This window comes from Centrocercus urophasianus, unplaced genomic scaffold, assembly GCF_019232065.1.
Source record: "Centrocercus urophasianus isolate 14NV4802_14NV808 unplaced genomic scaffold, USGS_Curo_1.0 seq_18, whole genome shotgun sequence".
Classification (NCBI taxonomy): Eukaryota; Metazoa; Chordata; class Aves; order Galliformes; family Phasianidae; genus Centrocercus; species Centrocercus urophasianus.
In genome coordinates, this window is record NW_024884733.1 from 27,948,214 (window position 1) to 27,972,433 (window position 24,220).

General features: G+C 52.1%; 1 protein-coding gene across 1 annotated transcript; it reads left to right on the forward strand.

The window, feature by feature from the left end:
- Window positions 1-12: 12 nt before the first annotated feature.
- Window positions 13-23,199, forward strand: SGIP1 (SH3GL interacting endocytic adaptor 1; the record flags this gene model as incomplete). Its single annotated transcript, XM_042819644.1, has 24 exons — window positions 13-80; window positions 1,178-1,202; window positions 2,607-2,684; window positions 3,436-3,492; window positions 4,010-4,064; window positions 4,764-4,939; window positions 5,571-5,582; window positions 6,623-6,634; window positions 7,147-7,171; window positions 7,497-7,548; window positions 7,829-7,914; window positions 8,454-8,540; window positions 8,977-9,051; window positions 10,347-10,793; window positions 13,728-13,849; window positions 14,277-14,403; window positions 16,802-16,861; window positions 20,075-20,186; window positions 20,327-20,482; window positions 20,891-21,023; window positions 21,288-21,490; window positions 21,741-21,805; window positions 22,195-22,359; window positions 22,490-23,199. Coding segments are annotated over 24 exons (2,421 nt in total), but the record flags the coding sequence as incomplete, so codon positions are not given.
- Between the last annotated feature and the right edge of the window lie 1,021 nt (window positions 23,200-24,220).

The window sequence follows — 24,220 nt, forward strand, 5'->3', positions numbered from 1 at the left end:
ATACTCCTCCCTGCAGGACTGAAAAAACGTACAAGGAAGGCCTTTGGTATACGCAAGAAAGAAAAGGACACTGATTCCACGTAAGTCAATGAGATCTAAAATGCATTAATAAGTAATGATGGCAGGAAGGAGCTGGGTGTGTTGGGGACATCTGTCATCTTCAAGTCACGGCTCACAGCGATGGCTGCATCAGAGCCATTTCCTCCCATGCACACAGAGACCTGCAGCCACGTGTGCTCTGCAGAGCTGTGGAACATGCATGTGTTTGCTGTGCATGGTGACAGTGAGCAGTGATCAGAAGCCCAGTTCCCCTCTGGGAGCTGCAGCAGATTAAACTCTGCCCAAATACTGATGTGCACATCTGCTGGAATCTGTTCAGACACAAATCCCGTTGAAACAGGAGGGCCTTTGGTGAGCAGTGGTGGCATGGAGCTCAGCTTCACTGCTGGAGGGACTTTGGGTCCCTGGACCACATTTGGAGGAGGTTGGGTCACAGCCAGCAGAGGAGAAGGCTGTAGCAAGGGAAGTGGGAGATGAACCCTGAGATGAGAGAGGAGCACACATGAGCGTTATGGGGAAGTTTGACAAAAAGGCATTAATCTCCATCAAATTAGCCCAACCCAGCAGCAGCTCCCTTCAGATTTTCTGTGGTGCCATGAGTCAGACATTAATTTGTGGAGAATCTCTGGCAACACATCAACAAGGGGCCAGCCTGGATCCAGCAAACACATCCATCCCTTTGCTAAGCTGCCCCTTGCTGACACTCAGTCCAGTGTTGCCTTGTGAGGCTACTTGCTGTGCCCCGGGGGCCAAAGCTCCCAGACGTGGGGATGATGGGGGATTTTCAGCTCCACCTACTTAAAAAACCCACCCAAAAAATGAAGCAGTGATACTTCTGGCAGGGAACAGTCTTGCTGCATGGAGTCTGAATTACTCATTTGCAGCTTCTACCAACTTCTGCAGCACAGAAGCACTCGGAGTACTGATGTGTGTGCTGTCCTACGACACGAGAGCGCACTGTGCGGGGTTTCTGAGGAGCACACCAGCAATTTGGCTTTGCTGGCAATGCTGTAATGACAGCTCCAGTTGCTGCGGGAGCATTCAGAGCACCATTTCTGCATTTCCTCAAGTGGGGCTGTGCTGGAGCTAACCCAGGTGCCTTTTCTGTTCCTTGCAGGGGGTCACCGGACAGGGACGGCATCGTAAGTACTGCGCAGCGCTGCTCCGCGTTAGCAGCTTTGTTGGCCATCATGGGAGCTTATTTTGTGAACCACTTCCTTCTTAACATAGCAAATAAGTGTCCAAGTCCAGATGAAGCTGTTTAAATAATAATAGTTTAGGACTCTGTACAAAATTGACACGGTGAAAATAGGCAGCAGGTGCTGCGTACCCCCTGTGGCGGCTCAGGTGCTTGGAGATTCCAGCTCCTGCTGAGCACAATCGGCTCAGGGCAGATTTTCTGTGGTTGGGGTTAAGGGCAAATCACCACACACCTGTTTCTTACATCAGTTTGTTTTCTATATTAAACTGAAACGAAGACGATAGCTGTTCTCAAGATGCTGCTGCTTTTCTTGGTTAGGGATAGGAACGCGCCTGCTAGAAACAGGCAGTGGAAGGAGCCACTTTAGCTGCTTCATTTCCAATTTACAGTTAAGTATGTTGGGCTCAGACTGGGACTGTGTGGATTCAGGCATTAGAGGCTTAAAATAAGCCCTAGGGAGACATTCAGCAGGAGAGCAGCACTGCATGCCCAGCCCAGTGCCAGGGACACATGGCATCGCTGTGCAGCGTGGCATCATGCAGACATCAGGGTGCCACATTGCTCCTTTAGAGATGTGCCATCTTGTTTCCTGAATCTGACCCAAGATCCTTGGCTTTGGACACACCCACGTTCCTCTGCCATTCGTTACTGGCTGTTAATTAGTGATTAAGAAGCCTGCAGCTCAGGTAGTGCTTTAATCAAGGCTTCGCTCAGCAGTTAAACAAAATCCCAGAAAACGCGATGAAATAGAGTTTTGTGACGTGCAGAAATCTGTAGTGAATAAAGCTGCTGCATTGAGCAATGCCAAATGTAATTTTGGACAGTGAAAACCCAGCTGACAGCTCCTTGGGCATGGCTGATGGTAGCACTGTGTTCAGATGGGGCTGGAGGCAAGATGTCTGAGCTGGAAACCTAAACACCACTTCCAACCCTTGCCAGCAGCTGATGCTTTCTCCATAAGATGTGTATTTTGGGTTTTGCAGGCAGTTTGCTTTCTTGCATGGTTTCCAGTGCTCCAGTAAGCTGGAGGAAGCAGGAAAGCAGTTTCTTTACTTTTTTTTTTTTTTTAACATGTGATGAGAGCACTGAGTATTTTGAAACAGGCATTGGAGGATGAAGAGATTTCAGTTTTCATCGTATAGCATGTTCTTGCAGAAAGCCGTATTGTGGTAGGGATGATAGCTCTGGGGCCAACCTGACTGCTGAATACAGCCCTTCTGGGGAGTCATCCCCTCCTTATAGACCCCACAGTGTTTGCTGATTCCTTTCATTTGTTCTTCTGTTTAAAACCAGCCAACTGCCCACCACGTTAACTCTCTTTTCGCCCAACCCCAATCCATTCCAGCCTCTCAGCCCTCATTTCAATGAGCCACCTTGCCATAGCAAATGTGAGGGCACACAGAAGCGAGGAAAAAATAACTCAGTAAGAAAATGCTTGGTTACAGCTACAAATGAGAACAGAATGTAGTTCTTGTTTAGAGATCCAGACTGCGGGAAAATGTGGGTTAGGTTGAGTCAGACCAATACCTGGGCCACAGAATTGCTGGATCATGTCAGTGCCACCGCTGTTGGGATGCATTGCTGCTGGCAGTCACCTCTGTGTAACAGCAATTTGGTGATGACCCCAAGCTCAGAAGTGAAGGACAATGTTGTACTTGACTGTATTCTGGCTTTACTCTCCATCAGACACCCAGGACTTGGTACATGCTGTTGATCACCCTGAGCCTCACCAGCCCTGGGCAAGGCCCATTTATAGAAAAACTCTATAGTGGTGTTTGGTCATCATTTTGATGCTTGACTCCAGGTCTCTGTGGCCATTACGGGAGCATGGCGCTGGCACAGCTGTGATTCTGGTGAGCAATGGCTGTCTGGGGATCAGCTTGCATCCTGGCCCCCAGAATGGCAGTGGCCTGGCTGCCTGTGATGGAGAACAACAAACCCAACCTGGGTAGAAGCACAGAGCCATCTGCCAGTGCTCCCTGCCCTTGAGAAATGCCATCTTTCAGGGAACTTAAACCCAAGGGTTGGTTTAAAGAGAGCCCGTGAACCTTTGCTCAGCTTATGTGGTAGAGTCTCACTACACAGATTCACAAACACCTGCGTATATGCAATGTTCTCCTATTTTTTTTTCCTTCATTTTAAGTGTTGAAATCTTGTTTTCCCATGTGTTACAGAAGAAAACGAATGGGGCCCCAAATGGATTTTATGCAGAGATCGACTGGGACAGATATGTAAGTGTCTGAGGGCTCTGCCCCTGCCCTGGGCAATGCTCCTTTGTGAGCCATGTCCCCCAAATGCACTCTCTGCTTCAAAGCTGAGGCATACTGAATAAAAATAATGACTTCAGAGACATTATTACAGGTGTGCAAGGAAATTAATCCTTCTCCCATGTGTATTCTGGATCTCTTTTAAAGGAAAGGGTACCAAAGGACATGGGTTGGTGGGTGTGGGGGGACTGGATGATCGTAGTGTACCTTCCCAAACTTCATGATTTTATGTGGCATCAATAAATTGAGAACTGATCCAGAAGGCAGGCTTATAAAATGATCCAGAAACCAGGTGACCAAGTGAAGGACCGTTCTGCACTCTGTAGGTGAGGAAAGCAATGCCCTACGCCTCAAGGACATTGAGGACAACCAAAGACAAGCGTGGCTTGCAATTGGGTGTTGCAGAAACAAATTTAGTATTGTGACAGCAACAACAAAAACAGCAGCAGTGTTGATCCTTCATGTTTTGTGCCTCATGCAGAATTCCCCAGAGCTTGATGAGGAGGGCTACAGCATCCGACCTGAGGAGCCAGGCTATATCCTTTGTTGTGGACTTGGCCTCTTGGCTTACGACCTCTAAGATGAGCTGGGGTTCACAGAAAGGCCACTGGCTTTTATGTGGCTTTTTGTTGTTTTTTTTTTCCCCCTTTTATTCTCCTTTGAGCTGTTACTCTGCAGCCCAAACCAGCTCCCAGAGAGTGTTATCTATGGCTGTGGAACAGGAGGCATGTTTAATTGCCTCTGATCCATGCTATAGCTTGAGCAGGAGCACAGTACTGGGCACTGGCTTTCTTGTGCAATCTGATGCTTGGGTTGTGATCTACAGGTCCATAATGCATCTCCATAAGGGGTGAGGAAACAAGGGTGCAGCCTGTGGATACTGCAAGCGTGCCAACCTCGGGGCTAATAGCATCCTGCTCACAGCTGTAGAAGGGCAAGTGAACAACAGGGTTCCACCTTCTGCTGATGGAAGGCTTTGTCCCCATCAGAGCTGAGGGAGGATGGCTGTGCATCAACGCAGACCTTGCTGGGCTGCAGCAGAGCAGTCTTCTTACCCATTTCCATGGGTAGTACAGGAGGGCTTGTCCCTGCAGCTGCTCATGCCATTCAGGTCAAGGGTGAGTGCTTCAGAAATGCTTAATTCCCATTTATCAGCGAGATGCAAGTTTTTGACCCATTGCTGAGCTGGTGGGCGCTCCTGATCCTCCAAGCAAGCTTCCTTAGCTGCTCTGCACCCACCAAAGGGAAGCACTTCTACTCCTCCAGTGAGTCTGAGGAGGAGGAGGAGGCCCACAAGAAGTACAATATCAAGATCAAACCACTGCAGGCTAAGGATATCCTGAAGAGCGCAGCTACAGTGGATGAGCTGAAGGCATCTGTAGGCAACATTGCACTTTCTCCATCCCCTGTGGTGAGTTATCTCTGTCCCCAGCTCTTTTGTTTGCTTGCTTTGGCCTGGGGAGTCCCTTCCCTTGGGTGTGAGTGGGGAACCTTGGCTCTGGGTCCTCACCAGCTGGATCCATAGAAATCAGCCATGGGATTTCGTCACAGTTCTTGAGCTGGGGGACATCTGTGGGTTCTCCGTAGTGCTGCTGTAGGATGCTTCTTCCCAGGGCTGTCTGAAGGGAACAGCCATGTCTGCTCCCTGGTATGGATGCTGCTACCCACTGGTTTTCCTAAGGCTTGTTGAGATTGTTATCGCATCCCAGTCTGTTCTGCTGGGAACAGATCTGCGAGTTTTGCTTTTTCTATGGGCTTTGGAGTGGGCTACAGAATCTCTGCAGCTGAAGCTGCTCAGAGTTGATCCTCAGCCCTTATCTGAAGCGTGAATCAACCTCAAATAGAAGCCAAGGTGAAATAAAATCCCCATTTTTATTTATCTTTCCCAAATTATTGCAATGTCACTAAGCTTACAGAAAGGCTCTGGGAGAAGCTGATGCCTTCTGTTCATAGATGCAAACCTTTTAGTTCTGTGTTAGCCCCTGACAGAAAATATCTTATTTTCTCTTTTTATTTTTTTTTATTTTTCTGCATTCTTTTAGAGGAAAAGTCCGGTAAGAAATATATATATATATATATATTTTGCTTACAAACTTTTAATACAGTCTTGATTTGTGTTCTCTGCTTTCCTGGCACCTGTTCTGCATGTCTCTGGAACTAGAATGTAAAGACAAATAACAAATCTGACAGTTCTGGAAGGCGTGATGTTCCTTGCTATCTTTCACCCTTCGGTTTAACTTGGTGGGTGGAGCAGGGAGTCCAGAGAGGCAGTTGTGCCCCATCCCTGCAGACACCCAAGGTCAGAGATGGGACTCTAAGCACATATGGAGCTGTGGGTGTCCCTGTTCATTGTGGGGAGTGGGACCACATGGCCTTCAAAGGTCTCCAGCTCAAACAGTTATGTGATTCTATGGATAAGAGCTTGGTTGTGTTTCCTGGAGATGTGTGTAGTCCTTGTGCTCTGTGGTAAGGCTGTGGCTGGTGTTGGATGAGATGTGCAAGGGTGCAACTTTCCCTGAGCAAGTTTTACACACATCCTTGTGCACCAGCATGTAGTGTTAGGCAGGAAAGTGCATCTGTGTTTTGTGACCACAGTGCTACTGCGTGCAGCTGTGGTGTTGTTCTCATAACGACTTGGTGTGAGGCCATTCTGAGCCCAAAATTTCCTCTGTCCAGGGGTGCTGGGCTCCACTTGTGCTCCACTGCAGGAGCTGACCCAGGGCACCAGAATCTAAGGGGTTTAGATGCCAAAATATTCATACCTGAGAGCATCAGAAGGGCAGGTGTGAGATGTGCTGTGTGCCTGGCTTCTGGGGTCTGTGCCTACCAGCACTGCAGCACAGAGGAACCCCAAAACACCCTGAGGGCAGCTCTGCATGCACCACCCTCGTTGCAGTCAGAGATGGCCATGCATCAGCATGGAGCTGCTTGAAAAACTGGGGGAAGAGCATCCCAAGGGTCCCAAGCCTGAGTTCCCAAGCAGGGATGATGCTCCCTGTCCTTGGGATGCCAGTTCAGGCATGGTGCCACACTGGTGCTGACGCATCCCTCTCTGACTAGGTGTCTGTTCTCTCTCCCTTCTCGCTGACCGCAGCGGCGCAGCCCGGTAAGCTCCTTCCTTGCACCCTTCCTTGCTGCCTTTGGCCATGCATTTGTGCAAGCAGTGATGTTGCAATGCTCTGGAGGGGGACGTGAGGGGGCTTTTACTGCATGTTGTGTGGCGAGAGCGGGGCTTTAGGTTGCTGACCATGCATTATTTGGCATAGATCAGTCCCCAGCCCATCAGAGGTGAGGATTTTGTTTTCATGCTGCCTCCAATGGGTGCCCATCGGGTTGGAGTGACAGCTGTCAGCCATGTGCCAAGGCAGCTGTGAACCCGGAGCTGCCAGGTGATGGGTTTATGGGGCACAAAGTCTTCTTGCTAGGCTCTGTCTGCTCCCTGCCTGCTGGGAGCAAACCCGATTTCCTAGCACATACGTGCGGGTGGGCATCTCTCAGCCCCACACAGTAACTCTCAGCCAATTTCTGCCCTGTGTGCTGTGCTGCTGCTGCGGGTGCTGATCGCGACGTGTCTGTGTCCCTGCACACCCCGCTGACCTCCTGTGTTTGTAATTCCAGGGGATGATTAAGAGGAATTTATCCAGTAAGTATGTCCTAAGTAATTAGTGCAGACAGCTTGGCGGTGGCGGCCTTTAAAATTAATTTAATAAAGGGAAGGGGGGGGGAGGGGGAGGGCAGGTTTGCTGTGGCAGAAATGATGGCACCCAAGCGTCCCCTTAAGGAAGGCCATATGGACATCCCTGGGGTGCCCTGTAGCAGAAGCACAGCCATCTACTGTAGAGACAAGAGCCGAATTAAGCCCAGGCTTTTCTCTGCCTGCACCTCTGTAGTGGGCTTAGGATGGCATGTGGGGGGCGATGTGGGGTTGGGGGCACAGCTCTAACTTTGCTCTGTCTGACCTTGCACAGGTGAGGAGATCGCACGGCCCCGGCGCTCCACACCCACGCCGGAACCCAGCAGGTCAGTCTGGGGGGTACATGTGAGTACACACCATACATCTGCAAAAGCTCCCTTGGGCATCAGCCAGCACAAAGGCCTCAGAGCTCCGTGGAGTCCATCAGTAGGGCTCTCCACTATGGCTATCGTTAGGTTGTCATCCAGATGTGACTTGAAGCACCTTGGCACACAATTACGTGCATGCCGAGAGTCTAAACCACACCAGATCCCTGCAAGTACAGGTTTGTGCTCAAGCACAGCTTCTCACAGCACATTGTGAATGTTGTGTGCCTCTGTCCCACAGCAGGAAGCCCCTGGAGGACCCAGCCACACTGGCACCGCTCTTTGGGCCCCCACTGGAGTCAGCATTTGAGGAGCAGAAGCTGGACGGTGTGTTGGGGTCTGCACCCATCCCTCATAAAGAACAGCTCTGCTTAAATCTTGGAGCAAAGCTGTCGCTACGTGTGGCTCTGCACGTATAGCCTAAGAAAAAGTGTGAGATGCTTAAATGTGATATAGAGGAGTTGTTGGGTTTTTGTTCCCCATCTGCGTAAATGCAGTTGGGTTTATTTGTTTAATACCTGGGTTATTTTCTGTGTACCCTCAAATTCCAGAGGATTTCAGTAATTAATTCAATGTTTCACTTAATGCAACAAGCCTCCAAAGACACAAATTGGCATTGTTTTATTTGTCAAGCATCGTGAGTGTCAAATTAATTGCATGTCCTGTTTAAAAAGCAGGCAGCCCTGTAGTTATCTAACATTACAGGAAAATAAACGCCTTTAATTAGCGAGGGGTTGCCATCAGTGTTTAGTTTCCTCTCCTTGCAAGCTTTAGATGAGCACACCTTAACTGCTCCTTCTGCTATTTGCAGGAAAAAAGCTTTATCATCTCCATTGCACTTGTATTTATTTGCTTTCTTTTCCCAGCTCCTCTGGACCAGCCTGAGATCTGGGGCTCCTTCCAGCCCAATAGCACTGAGTCCCCAAAGCTGCAGAGACCTTTTCCAATTGGAAGTAAGTTGGCAAAAAAACAAACACGTGTATACATACATGAACCCAAACCTTCTGTTGTTGCTGCTGGCTCTAGGTAGTATTGGGAGAACAGCGCAGTGTTGTGCAGAGGGAGCAGTAGGAAAGCAGCGCAAACCATTCATGGAGATCATTTTCTTTCACCTTCCTTGAGTGCCCTGCATTCAGCTGGGCATAGAGCTGGTCCTCATAGCGCACTGAGCCAAGGGAGGGTCAGGATGGATACAGGGAGAAATCTCTTCTCCCAGAGAGCGCTCAGCACTGCACAGCTGCCCGGAGGTTGGGGATCCCCATCCCTGGGGGTGTTCCAGAGCTGTGGGAATGTGGCACTGAGGGATGTGGGCATAGAAGGGTGGGCCGGGGAGCTTAGAAGTCTTTTCCAACCCAAATAATTCTATGCTCTCCTCTCTTTCCCTCGCAGCTCCGCCACCACTGCCTCCCAAGAACGTCCCGGCCACGCCGCCCCGCACTGCATCACCCCTGACAGTGGCACCAGGTAAAGGCCAGGCGCACAGCTCCTCGCACGTGACGTAGTGCGGCCGGATCCGGACCCACGGGGTTGGCTCCCCCAGGGCATCCCATGCAACGGCTGCGTTTCAGATGTGAATTTGGTCCCTGTGTGTCCTGTGTTGCGTCCGTGTTTTTTCAGCAGATGTCGCGTTCAGGGCGATGCTGCAAAGACGTTGCTGGTCCTGAGCTGGTGTTGCTCTGGCTCGGTTGCTGCTCTCTTCTCCCCGTGCTGCTGGTGTCAGTCACTTCTGGGAGCAAAATATAAAGCCAGCCTTAAATCCTGCTCTGCACTGGCAATAAATAGCTCTGCTGCCTCTCTCCCACTCTGCTTCTGAGCCTACAGAACAGTGGGCTTGGGCTGTTCCTGCCTGCTGTGCCCTCCCAGGTTGTGAGCAGGGAGAGGCATGTATGCTGCACCGTGAGTGAAGGAAAGCTGAGGGAGGCACTGGCATGCAGCTGGAGTAAATCCAGTGCTTTATAAGCATGCAATAGACGGTGCTGCTTATAGGAAGAGATTGCAGTTCCTGCTCCTCCAGGCTGTGCTGTGTGAGGTCAGACATACTCCTGCACAGCATGTGTGCAAAATGCAGCCTCGCTCCATGTCCCTGAGCTGCAAACAGTGAGCAAAGCAGCAAACTGAGCTGGGACAGGAGTGTGGGTATTGCGCTGTGCTGGGGTGTGTGATGGAGCCTTGCAGCCAGGTGTTGTCAGTGATTAACAGTGATGTGTGGTGGTGGTGGCAGCTCAGAGAGCAAGCGGAGAGCCGCCAGAGCTTCATCTGCTGCCGGCTGCAGCTGAAATACATACACCCTGTGTGCTGTCCTGTACTGCATGCTCTTCGCCAGTGGGAGCGTCAAACCAGCATGCGTAAATGTATATATTTATATTTATGTGTGTTTAAATATATATATGAGAGGAGTGTGTAAGAGAGCTTCAGTTTGCTGTGCTTACTGTGCGAGTCTAATAGCTAACTAATAATTCCTGGTGATGATAATGACGCTATTTAGCCGTGACATAATGAAGGCTGTGTGCCAGCTGTAAATGGTGCGTGGAAAGGAGCGCCTTGTATGAGGCAACCCTTGGGGCTGGGCGGCTGCATGCTCTCCTGTGCAGTGTATGTATTTCAACCAAGTGTGCTTTGGGAATGATGTCCCCCAGCAGCCGGTGAGCCACGTGCTTGGCAACGTGCTTTGAGCATCCCTCTAGAAAGCAGCTGGCGCCGAGCCCCGCGCCACCGCAGCCCTCTTAATGCTAAGCTTAAACCCACTGCTTTGACCGCAGGAGGTGACCAGCCAGCCACAGAGGCCAAAAGTGACAAACCACCATCAATCAATGACTTGGACAGCATTTTTGGCCCCGTGCTATCCCCCAAGTCTGTGGCTGCTCACGCGGAAAACAAGTGGGTCAATTTTTCCGATCCATCCCCGGAAAACACGACGGCGGTGCCGAGGCCCCGGGAGCCAGCAGCATCCCCCCCAGTGGCAATGGGCAGCCCGGGGGCTGAGCCGCCCCGTGCCCTGCCCTCCCCGCTGCGCCTGGACGAGCTGCAGAAGAAGGCTTTGGAGCAGCCCTACGCAAAAGAGGAGAACACGGAGCCAGCGGTCGCCTCACCCAAGGAATTTGGGCCGGGACAAAGAGCCACCCCGCCGCCCCCTCCGCCGCCCACCTACCGTACAGTCGTGTCATCCCCCGGGCCGGGTGCCAGCAGCGGAGCAGGAAGCCCCAGCGGTACGTCCTGCTGCCCCGCTCTGCTTCCCCTGCCCTCGGCCTCCGTGTCGTCCTCATCCCTGCTCCCCGCTGTGTCTGGTGTCAGATGGGTTTTAAAGCCTTCCCTAAGCCTTCCTTCCCAAAGCTGAGGTGTTCCATCAACCCTTCCCACCTCTGCTTTGTGTGTACGCCCAACAACATCACTGGGAAGAGGGGGGCTATGTTTGCAGCTGTGTCATCCGTAGGCTTCAGAGTGAACAGAGGCACAAATACTTCAGGTAAACCATCACCTTGGCGAATAATCGTGCAGCTTTTTCAGTCTGCTTGTCTCACACCATTGCCACGGGGCTGTTGGGACCTCAGCAGGTGAGTGGGTGAATGCAGTCCCTGTCTGCCCTGCCCTGGTTTTGGCAGCAGGCAGCCACAGCTGGGTGTTGAGAAATGGCTTTCAGAATGTGTGTTTCAGAGGGACAAAACCCGATAGCTTTGCCCGATGTGTGCTGCCTGCCTGGCTTCACCTGCTCAATTATAAATGTGTGTCTACTGGGGCAAGCAAGCTCTGAGAGGTCAGTTTACACCAGATCTCTGAGCTTGAAAAGCTGCAGCCTTCTTGTGTCGTGTCAGGGCAGAACCAGGGCCCTGCACCGGGACTTGTGCCACTCATAAAGCCATATAATATCCTGAGTTGGAAGAAACCCATAAGAATCACTGAGCCCAACTCCTGGAACATCCTCACCAGCTGCCATCCTGCATGGAGACCTAATCCAGGATCGACCTGTGTCCCGCTGCCGTTACCAGCTTTACATCAAGAGCAATGGGTTGGAATTGGTCCCAGTCACTTTAATGACACGTTGGATGGGGGGGGGAGCGGGTAGGACCCCCCTGCTCCGTGTGTGGTTGGAGGAGCTTTGGTGTCTGTGGTGCTTTGCTTTTCCTGTGAGCGTGGCTTGGCTCTGTGGCAGTGCTGTGACTTTGTTGTGCTGCACTCATGAGGTTATGGGGGTTGGTGGGGTGGGATGGGGACTCTGGGGGTTGCAGCCCCTATCCCAGTGCACCACTCAGAGCTGGAGCGTCTCCAGGAGGTCACCGTGGGACCGTTGAGTTTCTTCATTAATTACTTCCTGCCACCATGATGGCTGAGGTGCACTGACTGAGCTGAGGATGGGGATGTGATGGTGGGGCAGGTGGAGAAATTCCCCTTGGTGTGAGCTGCCTGCAGTCAGGCTCCCTGTTCAGAGCATTCTCATCTCTTACTTGTTACCTTCTGCGTGCTTTGCAGACTGCTGGCTGTTATTCCTAACCAGTCCAAGGTGGGAAAGCAAGCTGTAAACATGCCAAATGTTGAAACATGCACACAAAAATAGTACAAACCTTTATACAGCCGCATCTAGTGGCAGTTGGATGTTGCTCCATCTCCCTTCCTGCTCCTTTGTTCTCTCTCATTGTGAGGTCTGGGTTGCTGTACCCAACTCTGGTCCACCGTTGGGGTGCTGGGGACCCTGACGTGTTCTTGCCTTGGTGTCCCATTGGGGTCTGGTTCCACCATGGCTGGGCAGGGAATCAGAGTGTGAGCAGGTTCCTGTGGGATCATGGTGCACTGCTGATGGTTTTTGCTGCAGAGCGACCTTACAAGGGGAGGAACGAACGTCTCTGAGTTAAATCTGGCACCTGGAAGGCCTTTGGCCAGCTGGTGGGACACTGCTTCTGGATCAAATGCATGTGTGGATCCACCACATGACATTGAGTGCTGCTGGATTACCTTTGCATAATTCTGGTTTGGCTTTGAAAGTGACATGGGGAGGGGGGGGGAAATCAACCTTTGGCACCCAAAGTAAGCTTATAAATAAGAAGAGCTTAATTTTCAGATGCTTGGGTGAGTGGCTGGGGCTTATGCTCTTTAAACAAACCTACATCTCATCTTAGCACTCATTACATGGGTCCAAGCTCCGTAGGCTTTGCTTCAATGTTTTCTTACTGTGAGCTCACATTCAGAAAGCTCAGTGAGCTGTTTTCCTTCTAAGTGGGGAAATACAAATCTAAAAGCATTATCTTACTGTCTGCTCAAGCAGAGAGTGCTGCTCCAAACCAGAGTGTGCTCCTGCAGTCTGTGGTGCTGGTAACCAACACTGGGTAGGTGGGTGCTGCAATATCGGGGCAGCGTCGCCGTGCTGCAGGTCCACTTCTGTTGGCCAGCAGTGGTCTGTGATCATTGCACAGTGCTGATATCAACAAAATTACCTTGGGAGGAAGGTTATCCATGGAACAAAGAGATCCACTGGGTTTTCTCTTAAGCATCTCTTAAAATTTCTGTCTGGAGGCAAAAAAAGTCAGCATGGCCACAGCTGCCAATGACCAGAGTAACCACGAAAGCCTCACCATCTTCTTCATGGAAGCTCTCCCAGAGAGCTGGGCTGTTGGCAGTGCTCCCAGCAGATCTGCTTTTCTGCCCTTCCCACCCTTGTTCTTCTTCACTGGGACGAAGCCACATCCCTGCCTGGCCTCTCCTCTTCCCATGGCTGGGACTGACCCCACGATGGCCCCATGCACTGCCCTGGGAGCTGCAGAAGCCCGACAAGATCTGTACCAAGACAGATGGAGGAGGGACACTCAGGAAGAAGAGTCTAAACCTCTTCTCTTGCCGACAGAAGCCATCAGGATGGAGGGGAAGAAGTGCCCTTTCCCTACAGCTTTTGGCACAACGAAAGCTGTTGCAGGTGGAGATTTCATTCCCAGTTCATCATTTTCTCCTGCTTGGGCAAAGATGCCAGACTCTGGGTACTGGGGTCACCCCCACAAGTACTGCAGCAATCACGGTATGCTCAGCTGTGCAAAGCTGCTGCTCTGGAGCAACCATCATGGGGGAATTGATGTGGGAACATCCCGTCCTCTCCCCATCGGCTCCTGGGAGCAGTGTCTGTGTGCTGATGTGCTGCTGATGCCCCATCTCTATTGCAGGATCCTCGTCCCCAGCTCGTCCTGGCACACCACTGGCCGCCTGCAGCACCCCACCACCCCCACCACCACGGCCCCCATCCCGGCCCAAGCTGCCCCCTGGCAAGCCCTCCGTCGCAGACCTGGTAGGTGCAGCATGCTTGCATTTGCAGGAGCTGCTTGCAGTCTTTGTTGCTATTTATGTACAGAAATAAATCATGTGGGAGAACAGCAGTGAGCTGCATCCCTGGGGGGTGCAGGAGTTGGGGTCTGCCTGGGGTTAGCAGGTATAGAGAGGGTGGAATGTTATTCCTGTGCCAAAAGGGATACGGTGCCCGGCATGAAGCCTGGGCCACTGGGATGTGAAGCAGCACAGGAAGTGGGGATGGGAGCATCAAGGCAATGCCTGCTGACACTGCTTGCACTAAATGCATCCCTCCCCACGGGGGCCCCAGGCTGTCAGCCTGAGGGGGTGCACCACGGTGACATCTTCAGCAATAGCTTCTGTTTGTTTAATACAAATGTTCTGTGTGTATTTTCTTTAACCTTGTGTTATTTTATGTTTTTCTCCAGTCCAGGCCTTTTAGCCCTCCTATTCACTCATCCAGTCCTCCTCCGATAGCACCTTTAGCCCGTGCTGAAAGTACTTCTTCCATATCTTCCACCAATTCCCTGAGCGCAGCCACCACTCCCACAGTTGGTAAAAATCCTATGGCACTGCTTTTCTTTCACCTTTCCTTCCTCCAAATGGCCTTGAGAGAGCGCCCAGCCCCTTTTGGTTTGCTAGCTCGGTCTTTGGGTTCAAGCTCATTCATTGTAATCAGGTTTTCAAATGCAAAAAGGGACAGGAGCTGGATGTGGAGGGTCCTCAAGGTGTTGTTGTCATGGAGGCTTTCTCCAGCAGTTATAGAAAGTACGTGTTTGGGGGAGGTAGAGGTTATCACTAAGCGCAAAGCAACACGGAACATGCTTGTGGTTTATAAGGTTGGTCAAAAGCAGCTTTTTGTGGGGGATGCTCATACCCTGGAGGGGAGGGGGGCTGGAAGCTAGGAAGCAACAACTGCTCAATCTCTTCAAATGTCTGAAATATGCATTTCCCCTTAAAGTGGGAGTGGGAAATGGGGTCTTGGCAAAGGCTCTTCGAATCCCTTTGCTTCACACATCCTCAATCATAACAAGGTGCTGCTTCTGGAGGAAGCATCCTCAGAAACACGTTTCTTGCTCAACCCATGGGGTGGCATGGGGCACCTGCAGATACTCCATGCCTGGCTGTCAGCTCTGAGGTCTGTGCTCTGGGGGTGCTGCCTCCCCCTGTGCCTCCGTCCCTGTCACCTTGCCTGCACCCTCGCTTCCTGCAGCTCCATTTCGACCAGGATCACACCCTTCTCCCTTTTCTTTCCGTGGCTTTTCCTGTTGGTTGTCCTGTTCTGATGATGTGCCGGTGCGTTCAGCGGGAATGTCCCATGACACTGCTGTGCCACAGGCTGGCAGCAGCTGGGACCCTTGCCACAGGAGCAGGAGAAAATTGCTAGAGAAAGAAGTGTGTGGAAAAGCAACACAGATTTGTTTGTGTCTGTGTGCTTGGCAATGGTGTGAGGCATTCCATGGGATCTCCCAATGTGAGGACACTGGGAATGGCAGCACTGCCTCCCGCCCACATCTCCATCCCACTGGGGCTTCACCCTGGAGGTGTCGTGGATGTATCTCTTCAGCTCCAGCACAGCATGCTGCTGCAAACTCATGGAGGCTTTGATGGAAGACAACTGAGTAAGGAGCTGGTGGAGGCCAGCAGGAGAGTTGGTATGAAGTTTGGGCTGTGCTCATTGCCAGCAGCCCTGCCCTTGTTTGGAGTTCCCCCTGGGATGAGCTTGAAGTATCTCCTCTAAGTGCTCATTTTTACATATACGTATTTCCCTTTCCCATATAATTTAATGAATTAAGCTTCTTCATGATGTTTTGCAGTGATTCAGTCTTTGCTTGCTGTGTCCATCCCAGCCCCAAGCCCCGGGCAGGGGTAGGCATCACCACGATGCTCCCCTTGCCCCAAGGGCTGCAGCCCCTCATCAGAGCAGACAGTGCTCTTACTGTAGGGTCTGATGATGCCCTGGGGATGTTCACCTCCACCACGATGCCCCCAGAGCAGCCAAGTCCATCAGAGCTCATCCAAGGGTGCTGGGAGTGGTGGTTTTCTTGCGTGTCCCTCATGCTGTGCTGGTGTGCTTCCATCCTGGTTGCATGTGCGGTCACTTAATGCGAAGAAAGAAGCTGTTGTGTTTGTGCCAGTGAGCGTGCAATTATTTTTCTCGTTAAAATTCTTCTCCTTCTGTTTTTGTTGATAGATCGTGCTGCTTGATTTCACTTGGGACTTGTTTTCTCGTTGTTTTTCTTTATTACTCTCTTCTTTGCGTTTCTCCCATTCATGTTGTTGGAAGAGGATGCCCTATGACAAAGTGCCCACATCTGCACTTTGGGGAAATGTGGCCTGAAAGTGGCCCTGGTGACAAAAAGCACCGAGGGGTGACATGCCATCACCTCGCACGTTCCAAAGGAAAGGGTTTGTTCAGCAGCTCAGGATGCCGTTCTCCCCCAAACCCATCAATTTAGCAGCATTGGTTTCAGGCGCTGCTTCTTCTCCAGCACTTTTGGGGTGGTGTGAGTGCAGCTGACTGGTGACAGTTCCAGTTGGGCGTCTGCTGCACCATGTGTGTGTGTCCACATGGAGTTGTGTGCCCTGAGATTCACATCGCCGTGCTGCAGTCCGGCCGCACGCACTGCCCTGGTCATGCCCATCATGATCCCCATGGGATGCGGTGTCGGCACGGTCTGAGGCACCCAGTCCTCTCCATCCATAGGCAACAGGAGAAATCCTTTCCAAGTGGGCAGAGATTCCCTTCCATTGGGCTTCCATAGCTTTGCTTCCTGCTTTGTTCTCCAAGCAAACCCTGAGTTTCAGAGCCCGCTCCCGCCCCGCACGCTCTTGGCTTGCTGCGCTCCCCGCCCCATAGCGAGACGGATGTCCTGCTCTGTGACTCACTCTATGTCCTTCTCTCTCCCTCTCCTGAACCTTCCCCATCCCGCTTCACCTCCTGGCCATACAGAGAATGAACAGCCTTCCCTCGTTTGGTTTGACAGAGGAAAGTTTTATTTGACTTTCGAAGGTAAGTAGTGCGCAGGCTCAGCTGCCGCTCGCTCCCCGCTCGCTCGCTGCCCCGGGCTCCCCGATGCTGCGGCCCGGTGCTGTGCCAGGTGCTATGGCTGCTTTGGTTGGGTTGATGCTATTCATCAGTGAGCTGTTTCCCTGTTGGTTTTCTTTAAATTAAAAAAAAAAAAAAAAAAAAAAAAAAAAAAAAAGAAGGAAATATCTCAGTACCTGGGCTGAATGCCATGGAATTGCTCCAAAAGCACCGGTTCTGCCAGGAATAGGACTGTCACTCTGGGCTTGTGGCTCCCTTGGGAAACCATAGGCATTGCACATGCAGAGACCCAGCCAGGTAAAGCCATCCCCTACAGTTATCCTGCTTGCTACCCGCAGGGCAGGGCTTCAGCAGGCAAGTCCTGAGCAAAACCAGGTGCTTAGAAATACTCAGAAATTTTTTTATTATTATTATTTTTTTTGATTCGTCAAATTGATTCTGTCATCTTTGAGCTTTCTTGCCCTTTTCCACCCAGCGCAAGGGAATGAGCATCCTGCAGCTGGGGCTGCCGGGGACGTGGCTGCATGGCTCCAGGTTCCCCATTGCTCCAGGATCCCCATGGCTCTTGCATTCCCACAAATCCTGTTCCCACGACAGGGTGTGCAGAGCCAGACTGGGCTGCTCAGCTGCTTGAGCAAAGTGCTTTTGGTGAGGGTGATGCCAGCACTGGGCAGTGGTCGGTGTTGGTGAGGGGCAGTGCTGCTTCTTCTTCTCCTCTTTGCCTTTTCCATCGGGCAGCTGCTGGCCCCTTCCTTCCAGTGCTCATTTGGGTCTTTCTATTTCCCTGAGCTGGGTTCCTGTCCTCTCTCCTCCTCCTCCTCCTCACTGGATTGGGCCCACAGCCCTGTGAACACGCTGGGGGATTGGTGTGGTTTGGCTTTGTAATGATCATCTGATCTTTTTGGCTGTTGGATCTGAAGTTCTGCGGATCACTGTGGCAGTGTTTCTGGTTGGGGTTCCTTTTACTGCTGTTGTTTCTTTTTGGCTCTGGGCAGAGTATTTGCGTACCGTGGGGTAATTTTTCTGTACTGGTGATGTTTGGACTGTGCTCGGATGGCTTCGCTCCTTCCCTTCTATTCTGCACCATCATTCAGGCAGCAGTCAGGCAAACCACCCCTGTGTGTGACAGCACTGCGATGGGAAACCTGCCCCCACTCCCAATGGATAACAGCAAATGAACCCAGAGGGCTCTGAAGCCCTGCTGGGTGGATGCTGATCTCCTGCATTGTCACATTCCTTGGCCACAATGAAATGCATCCAAAAATGACTCCAGAAGCAGGGGCTAAAAGCTCATTGGCCCCATAGCACGTACTTAAATCAGTCTTCCTTCTCCAAAAGGAGCGGTCAGGTACTGGGACAAGGACTGGGTCAGGCACTGGGGAGCAGAGGAGCCTTTTCCAACCTTGATCCCGTGATTCTAAGTCAAAGTGTTTTTGTGGAAGAAAGCTGATTACTCTCTGGATTTATTAGAATAGTGCTGGGGTTCATGGGGAGAAGTGGAGGGTGTGAGAGCTGTGGGTGCCGGTTGCGTCCAAAGGATTTTTGTCCTTCCTCTGTGCCGGGGCCTGGGGTGAGCATGTTCAGCACAAACCCAGGTTTACGGGGTGAGTGATGGCAGTGGGAAACCTTTGGGGAACCCAGTCTGGGTGATCTCAGTGGCTCAGCAAATCCTGCTGCGGCACAGCTCGGGGTGCACTGTGTGCCGCTGGCACAGCGTCGTTATCCAGGCTGAGCCCATGCGTCCTCCTGGGGCTCCTTGTGCGTTTGGCCGGGAGGAGATGCGTGGCTGTGTTCACTGATAATGCCCTGCTGAGCTGCGTTAGGGCTCCAAAAGGAAAATCCCAGCCTTGGGGAAGGCTCTCCTGTGCTGCTGGGGGGAAGCAGCTGTGTTTCCACGTGTTGATGCTCTGCCATTACAGTGAGTCTCTCAGAACTCAAGGTGTAGTCTCGCTGACAGATTTCCCGTGAGACCATCCAAATCCCAACATCCCACACTCACATCCCACTGCAGGAAAGCTGCAATGCCACGAGGCTGAGCCACCAGCCAGGACCTCAGCCAGCAGGCACAGGCACCGGCAGCAGGACGGCGGAGGGGAGATGGGCTTGCTCGCAGAGCAGCACGAGCTGGCAGCAACCTGCTGCATGGCATTGCTCACTGCTGCCTTCCCATGCAGCAGCTCGGGCTGGCAGCTTGCATGCGCTTGCATGCTCAAAGCAAAATCATTCCTGAACAGTGCATTTCACCCTTTGCCATCACTTGTTATGCATTTTCGGGACAGAATGGCCCTAGCATTGAACTTGATGTACAAGATTGCAAAACAGCGCATTGTGGAGAATGTGGGCATGCTGGAGCCTGCGGGGCAGTGGTTTGTAGGCAGCACTGCTCCTGGCCACCTCCTGGGGACATTTCCTGGTCCCCAGAGGCTCAGAGCCCACAGGACCTGCGCTGGGCGCATTTCTCCTCAGGTACAGAGCTTGCCTGGGGCTGGTGGTGAGGCACCAGCAGGCAGTTGCATGCTGGTTGCTCTCAATTGCTCTGCCCTGAGTGCTGGGGGATTTCCAGCATGCCTCAGGGTTTCAGACTTCCCCTTGCACTGCTGCTGTCCTCCTCTTGCTGCAATACACCACGGCTAGGCTGCAAGCAGTCATATATGTGGCCAGATCGCTACTGCTTCACAGCCTTAACCATGGCATAATGCAGCCCTTGGTGGATTTGCAGCCCTTGGAGTCATACATGAGCTGTGCAGGGAAGCAGCAGTATTACATGTATTACAAGTGTGCATGGAGAGCCGTGGGCAGGCCTCGTGCAGCCCCTTTGAATCCGCACTGAGCTGCAGGGTAAGGAGGTGAGCATCCCGCTCAGTGCAGAGGAGACACCAAACTGCCCTGCCTCTGCTGGGGGCTGGAAACCTAAATCTGCACAAACCATCCCCATGCAGGGCTTGGTGCCCCGTGCTCGTGGCGAGGCTCCTCTGCTCATTTCCTTGCTTGTCTTTTAAGGGGAAAAGAATCACTTCAAAATGATTTCCAAGCCTAAGACAAAGCCTTGGGGTTCTCTCCTTTTCACCCTTTGCCCACAAAGCCACATGCTGGGCTCGGGCTCTAGCAGGGTACACCCTGGGGTGGGTGCAGGTCCCCATCCTGCAGCTGACTAGCAGAGGCTATGCTCTGTTGTAGGGTCGTCACGGGGCCCCAGCCCGCTCACCATGGGGGCACAGGACACCCTGCCCGTCGCTGCCGCCTTCACTGAGACCGTCAATGCTTACTTCAAGGGAGCCGACCCCAGCAAGTAGGTGCCGGCCGTGGGGTCTGGGCACGGGTGTGGGAGCCTGGGGTGGGAAGGGGGGGGCTTTCACCACGCCGTCCATCCTGTGCTGCATTTTGAGCCCTCCCTTTCCTCCCCCTGGGTCTCTGTGCTCGGCGCTGCAGGTGCATCGTGAAGATCACGGGGGAGATGGTGCTGTCCTTCCCGGCAGGCATCACCCGACACTTTGCCAACAACCCCTCTCCAGCAGTGCTCACCTTCCGCGTGCTGAACTACAACAGGCTGGAGCACGTCCTGCCAAACCCCCAGCTCCTCTGCTGGTGAGCCCCTACTCACACCCGTGCTGCCAGCCAGGCCAGACAGCTCTTTACGAGGGCAGGCTGCTTGCAAAACCACCTGCCTTGGGATCTGGGCAAGTTTTGATAAGGAAATTCTCAGCCCCTAAATATTGCTGGAGCACTTCCTTCGAGATCAGCTCCTTTGCCAAGCAGCACACAGTGGGTTTTGCTCATTTTCTACCCGCTCTGTTCAGTTCAGATCCTGCTTGTAAAATGGAAGAGCCCATGGGAAGCTCCTGTGGGGGGGTCAGCATCCCTGGGGGTGTTCAGAGCCGTGAGGATGTGGCACTGAGGGACGTGGGCACGGGGGGGTGGGCTGGGGTTGGATCGAGGCTCTCAGAGGTCTGTTCCAACCTGAGTGATCTTCTGTTTCTATGTCACTGCTGGCAGTGACAGCACGCAGAGCGATGCCAGCACGAAGGAGTTCTGGGTCAACATGCCAAACCTGATGACGCACCTCAAGAAGGTATCGGAGCAGAAACCACAAGCAACCTATTACAATGTGGATATGCTCAAGTACCAGGTATGGCGTTTTGTCAGGTTGAATTCTGCCACAAACGTGTGCTGTAGGTGATATGGTGTGCAGGAGGTGGGGTTTCCATAGCGCAGAGGAGGTGGGGGCATGCTGTGCTGGGGTACGGCACTCAAGTGGGGGCCCAGCATGAACCTTCTATGTGAATGTGAGGTGTTGTCCCTTCTAAAACGCATTGCAATGACTGAGTCTGTAAAATGGGATTTCTCCCTCCACCCCTACAGAAACTAAATGTTTTTTCTGTCATTTTGGAAGGTATCTGCCCAGGGTATTCAGTCTACTCCATTAAACCTTGCAGTGAGCTGGCGGTGTGAACCTGCAAGCACTGACCTCCGCATCGACTACAAATACAATACAGAGGCAATGACCACACCGGTAGCTCTAAACAACGTCCAGTTCCTCGTCCCCGTTGATGGAGGAGTAACCAAGCTGCAGGCTGTGCTCCCACCCGCTGTCTGGTAGGGATCACTGAGGATCATTGAATCCAGCACCCAACCCAGCACTGGGCTCTTACACAAGATGGGGTGGGCGACCCAACTCTTCAACCCCAAGTGATGTTTTCTTGCTTGGGTCCAACCCAAAGCCATATTCTCAAAATTAAAGATCTAGAGCGTGGGCTGCCCTGAGCACATGCTTTTGGCAATGTTTGGATGGGGTCCATGTAGCACCCTGCTTCCTACAGAAATGCTCTTCCTGGTGTGTTTGCAGGAACGCAGAGCAGCAGAGGATATTGTGGAAGATCCCTGATATCTCTCAGAAGTCAGAGAATGGAGGTAATGCTGTGAACAAGCGTGCTTGTGGTGGTGGGTACTTTGAGCAGGCGTTGGGTTTGTCTGCACACAGAGTCACAGGATGGCCCGGGTTGGAAAAGACCTCAAGGATGATGAATCTCTAAGCTGCTCGTCACAGGCAGGGCCACCAACCTCCACAATTCATAGCAGCCCAGGCTGCCCAGGGCCCCATCCAACCTGGCCTTGAACGGGACGGGGCACCCACAAATTGCGGGTGCTTGCAGGGAGAGGATACTATTTGGGATTAGGGAGCAGAGAGCCTGGAAAACGCAGGGTATCATCAGGACTGCTTTGCCAACCGGAGCTGGTGTTGCAGAAGGACGGGGTGGAAGCGCAGTGGGAGTGCTGGCTCTAACGCTGCTCTCCTGCAGGCGTGGGCTCGCTGCTGGCCCGCTTCCAGCTGGCGGAGGGGCCCAGCTCCCCAGCCCCCCTGGCCGTGCAGTTCACCAGCGAGGGCAGCACGCTCTCCAGCTGTGACATCGAGCTCGTCGGTGCCGGCTACCGCTTCTCGCTCATCAAGAAGAGGTTCGCGGCAGGTAGGTGCCAACCCCTCCTGAAATGCCCCCCCTCGGGGCCCTTTCCCATTTGTGGGGGTCTCTGAGGGCGCTGCGTGGGGATGGAGGCGGTGGGTGGAGGAGCCTGGCTGATGTCTGGTCCCGTTCCCAGGTAAATACTTGGCCGATAACTGAAGGAAATGCATGGAAAATAACCAAGGACTACTGTGAGCGGAACGGGTTTTAATTACAGCTTAAGGAAAACGAACTAAATCCTGCACTTGGGACATTTCTGTTGGAAGTGTCGATGACTTTCAGATTTTTTCCTCAGAAAACACCGTCTTGACCAGTCCTACAGTATTTACTTCTAGATGTAACATTGTTAATGGTTTTAAAATGTAATTATTGTATTTGTAAATTGTACTCATTCCAGTAAGGCCGTATTTTGGAAGTTAGACACTTGAGTTTTAGCCTTTTACCATTCATGAAATGGATGTAATTTAAACCGTGGTATATAAATTTAATAGTAGTACTGTTGAATGGCACAATGCTTACAGAGGTAGATTACATTTTGTCAATATATACGATTTAAATTCGGTGCAGATAGCTGATATGGGGGGTGCCTCACCGAGGGAGCTCCTTCACTCCCCTCCTGCCCACAGCGTGTCTCATGGCGGTGAATAAAGCTCTCCATCTTCAGGTTCAGCTGCTTGACGTGCAGAGCAGTGTTTCTGTGCAGGTGGAGCTAACAGCTCACAGTTTCGGGGATGCATCCCCAAAGCAGGCTCCGGATTTTTGGTTGCGTTTCCGCCATCCTTTGCTTGCTTCTTCTATTCATTTCCTCTGCTTTCTGAAAGCCCCGCAGGTTTAGGAAGTGCTGTAAGGGTGTGCAGCTCCGTGCTTTTCCTTCTTACCCATTAGGCAGGGAAAAATGATATTTCTATACAGAAATACTGAGAAATGAAGGCAGCACGACCTGACCCTGCCAAAAGCAGCAGCACTGGGAGCAGCTGTTTCATGGAGATGGGAAAACCTTCAAGAGCTGTGCAGGGGTGGAGAGCTCTTTCAATGGGGAGCAAAGGAGAAGACAGCAAGCCGTGCCCAACCTAAAGGAAAATAGGAATGTCTGGAGCTGCTCCAGCTCTGGGATGGCTCCTGGTTTGGGATGTGTGCTGCAGGATGGGCGCTCTGTGTGCACGATCATACAAAGTATGAATGCAGGAGGAAAGCACGACTCGCTTATACCCAAATCCACACAGATTTGGAAGCAAACCCGCCGGCACTCCTGGATGGAGCGCCCTGCCCTGCCCAGCTATTTGCTCCCCTCTGAAATGGAAATACGTACCAATGATGTGAGCCACCCCCTCCTGACAGAGGGCAGAACCTGAAGTTTCTGCCCCATCAGTTCATGCTGTGTACAATTGTTATAAACTCATGCTTCCAGAGGACACCTATGCCATAGTCCCGAAAATAGGGATTTTATAGTGTAAATATGACCAGAACATAGATATTTTACTTTATATTTCATTTGAAAGACAAGCTGTTTACATTAGCATTGGGATTTTAAATGCTTTTTAAGGAAAAAAAGAGGAAAACCAAATAACCCAAAGCTCAGCCCAGCTCCCCTCCTCCCGGTGCCGCTCACTGCTGGGACCCAAACGAGTGCTGTGGGTCAGGTCCTCCTCATGGTGGTGTTGCCAATGCCTCACACAGGGTTTGGGTTCATTCTTAGCTGTTGCTTCCCCATTGAATGCTGCTCCTGTGTTCTGCTGTAGGGCTGCTGTGCGCTCATCCCTTAGCTCTGCTTCTTTACAAACCTTCATTTTGAAGCATGCTGTGACCGAAACCGATGGCATTTGAGGAGACACCCGAGGTCAGGGATGGGGCTCTGAGCACCTGTGGG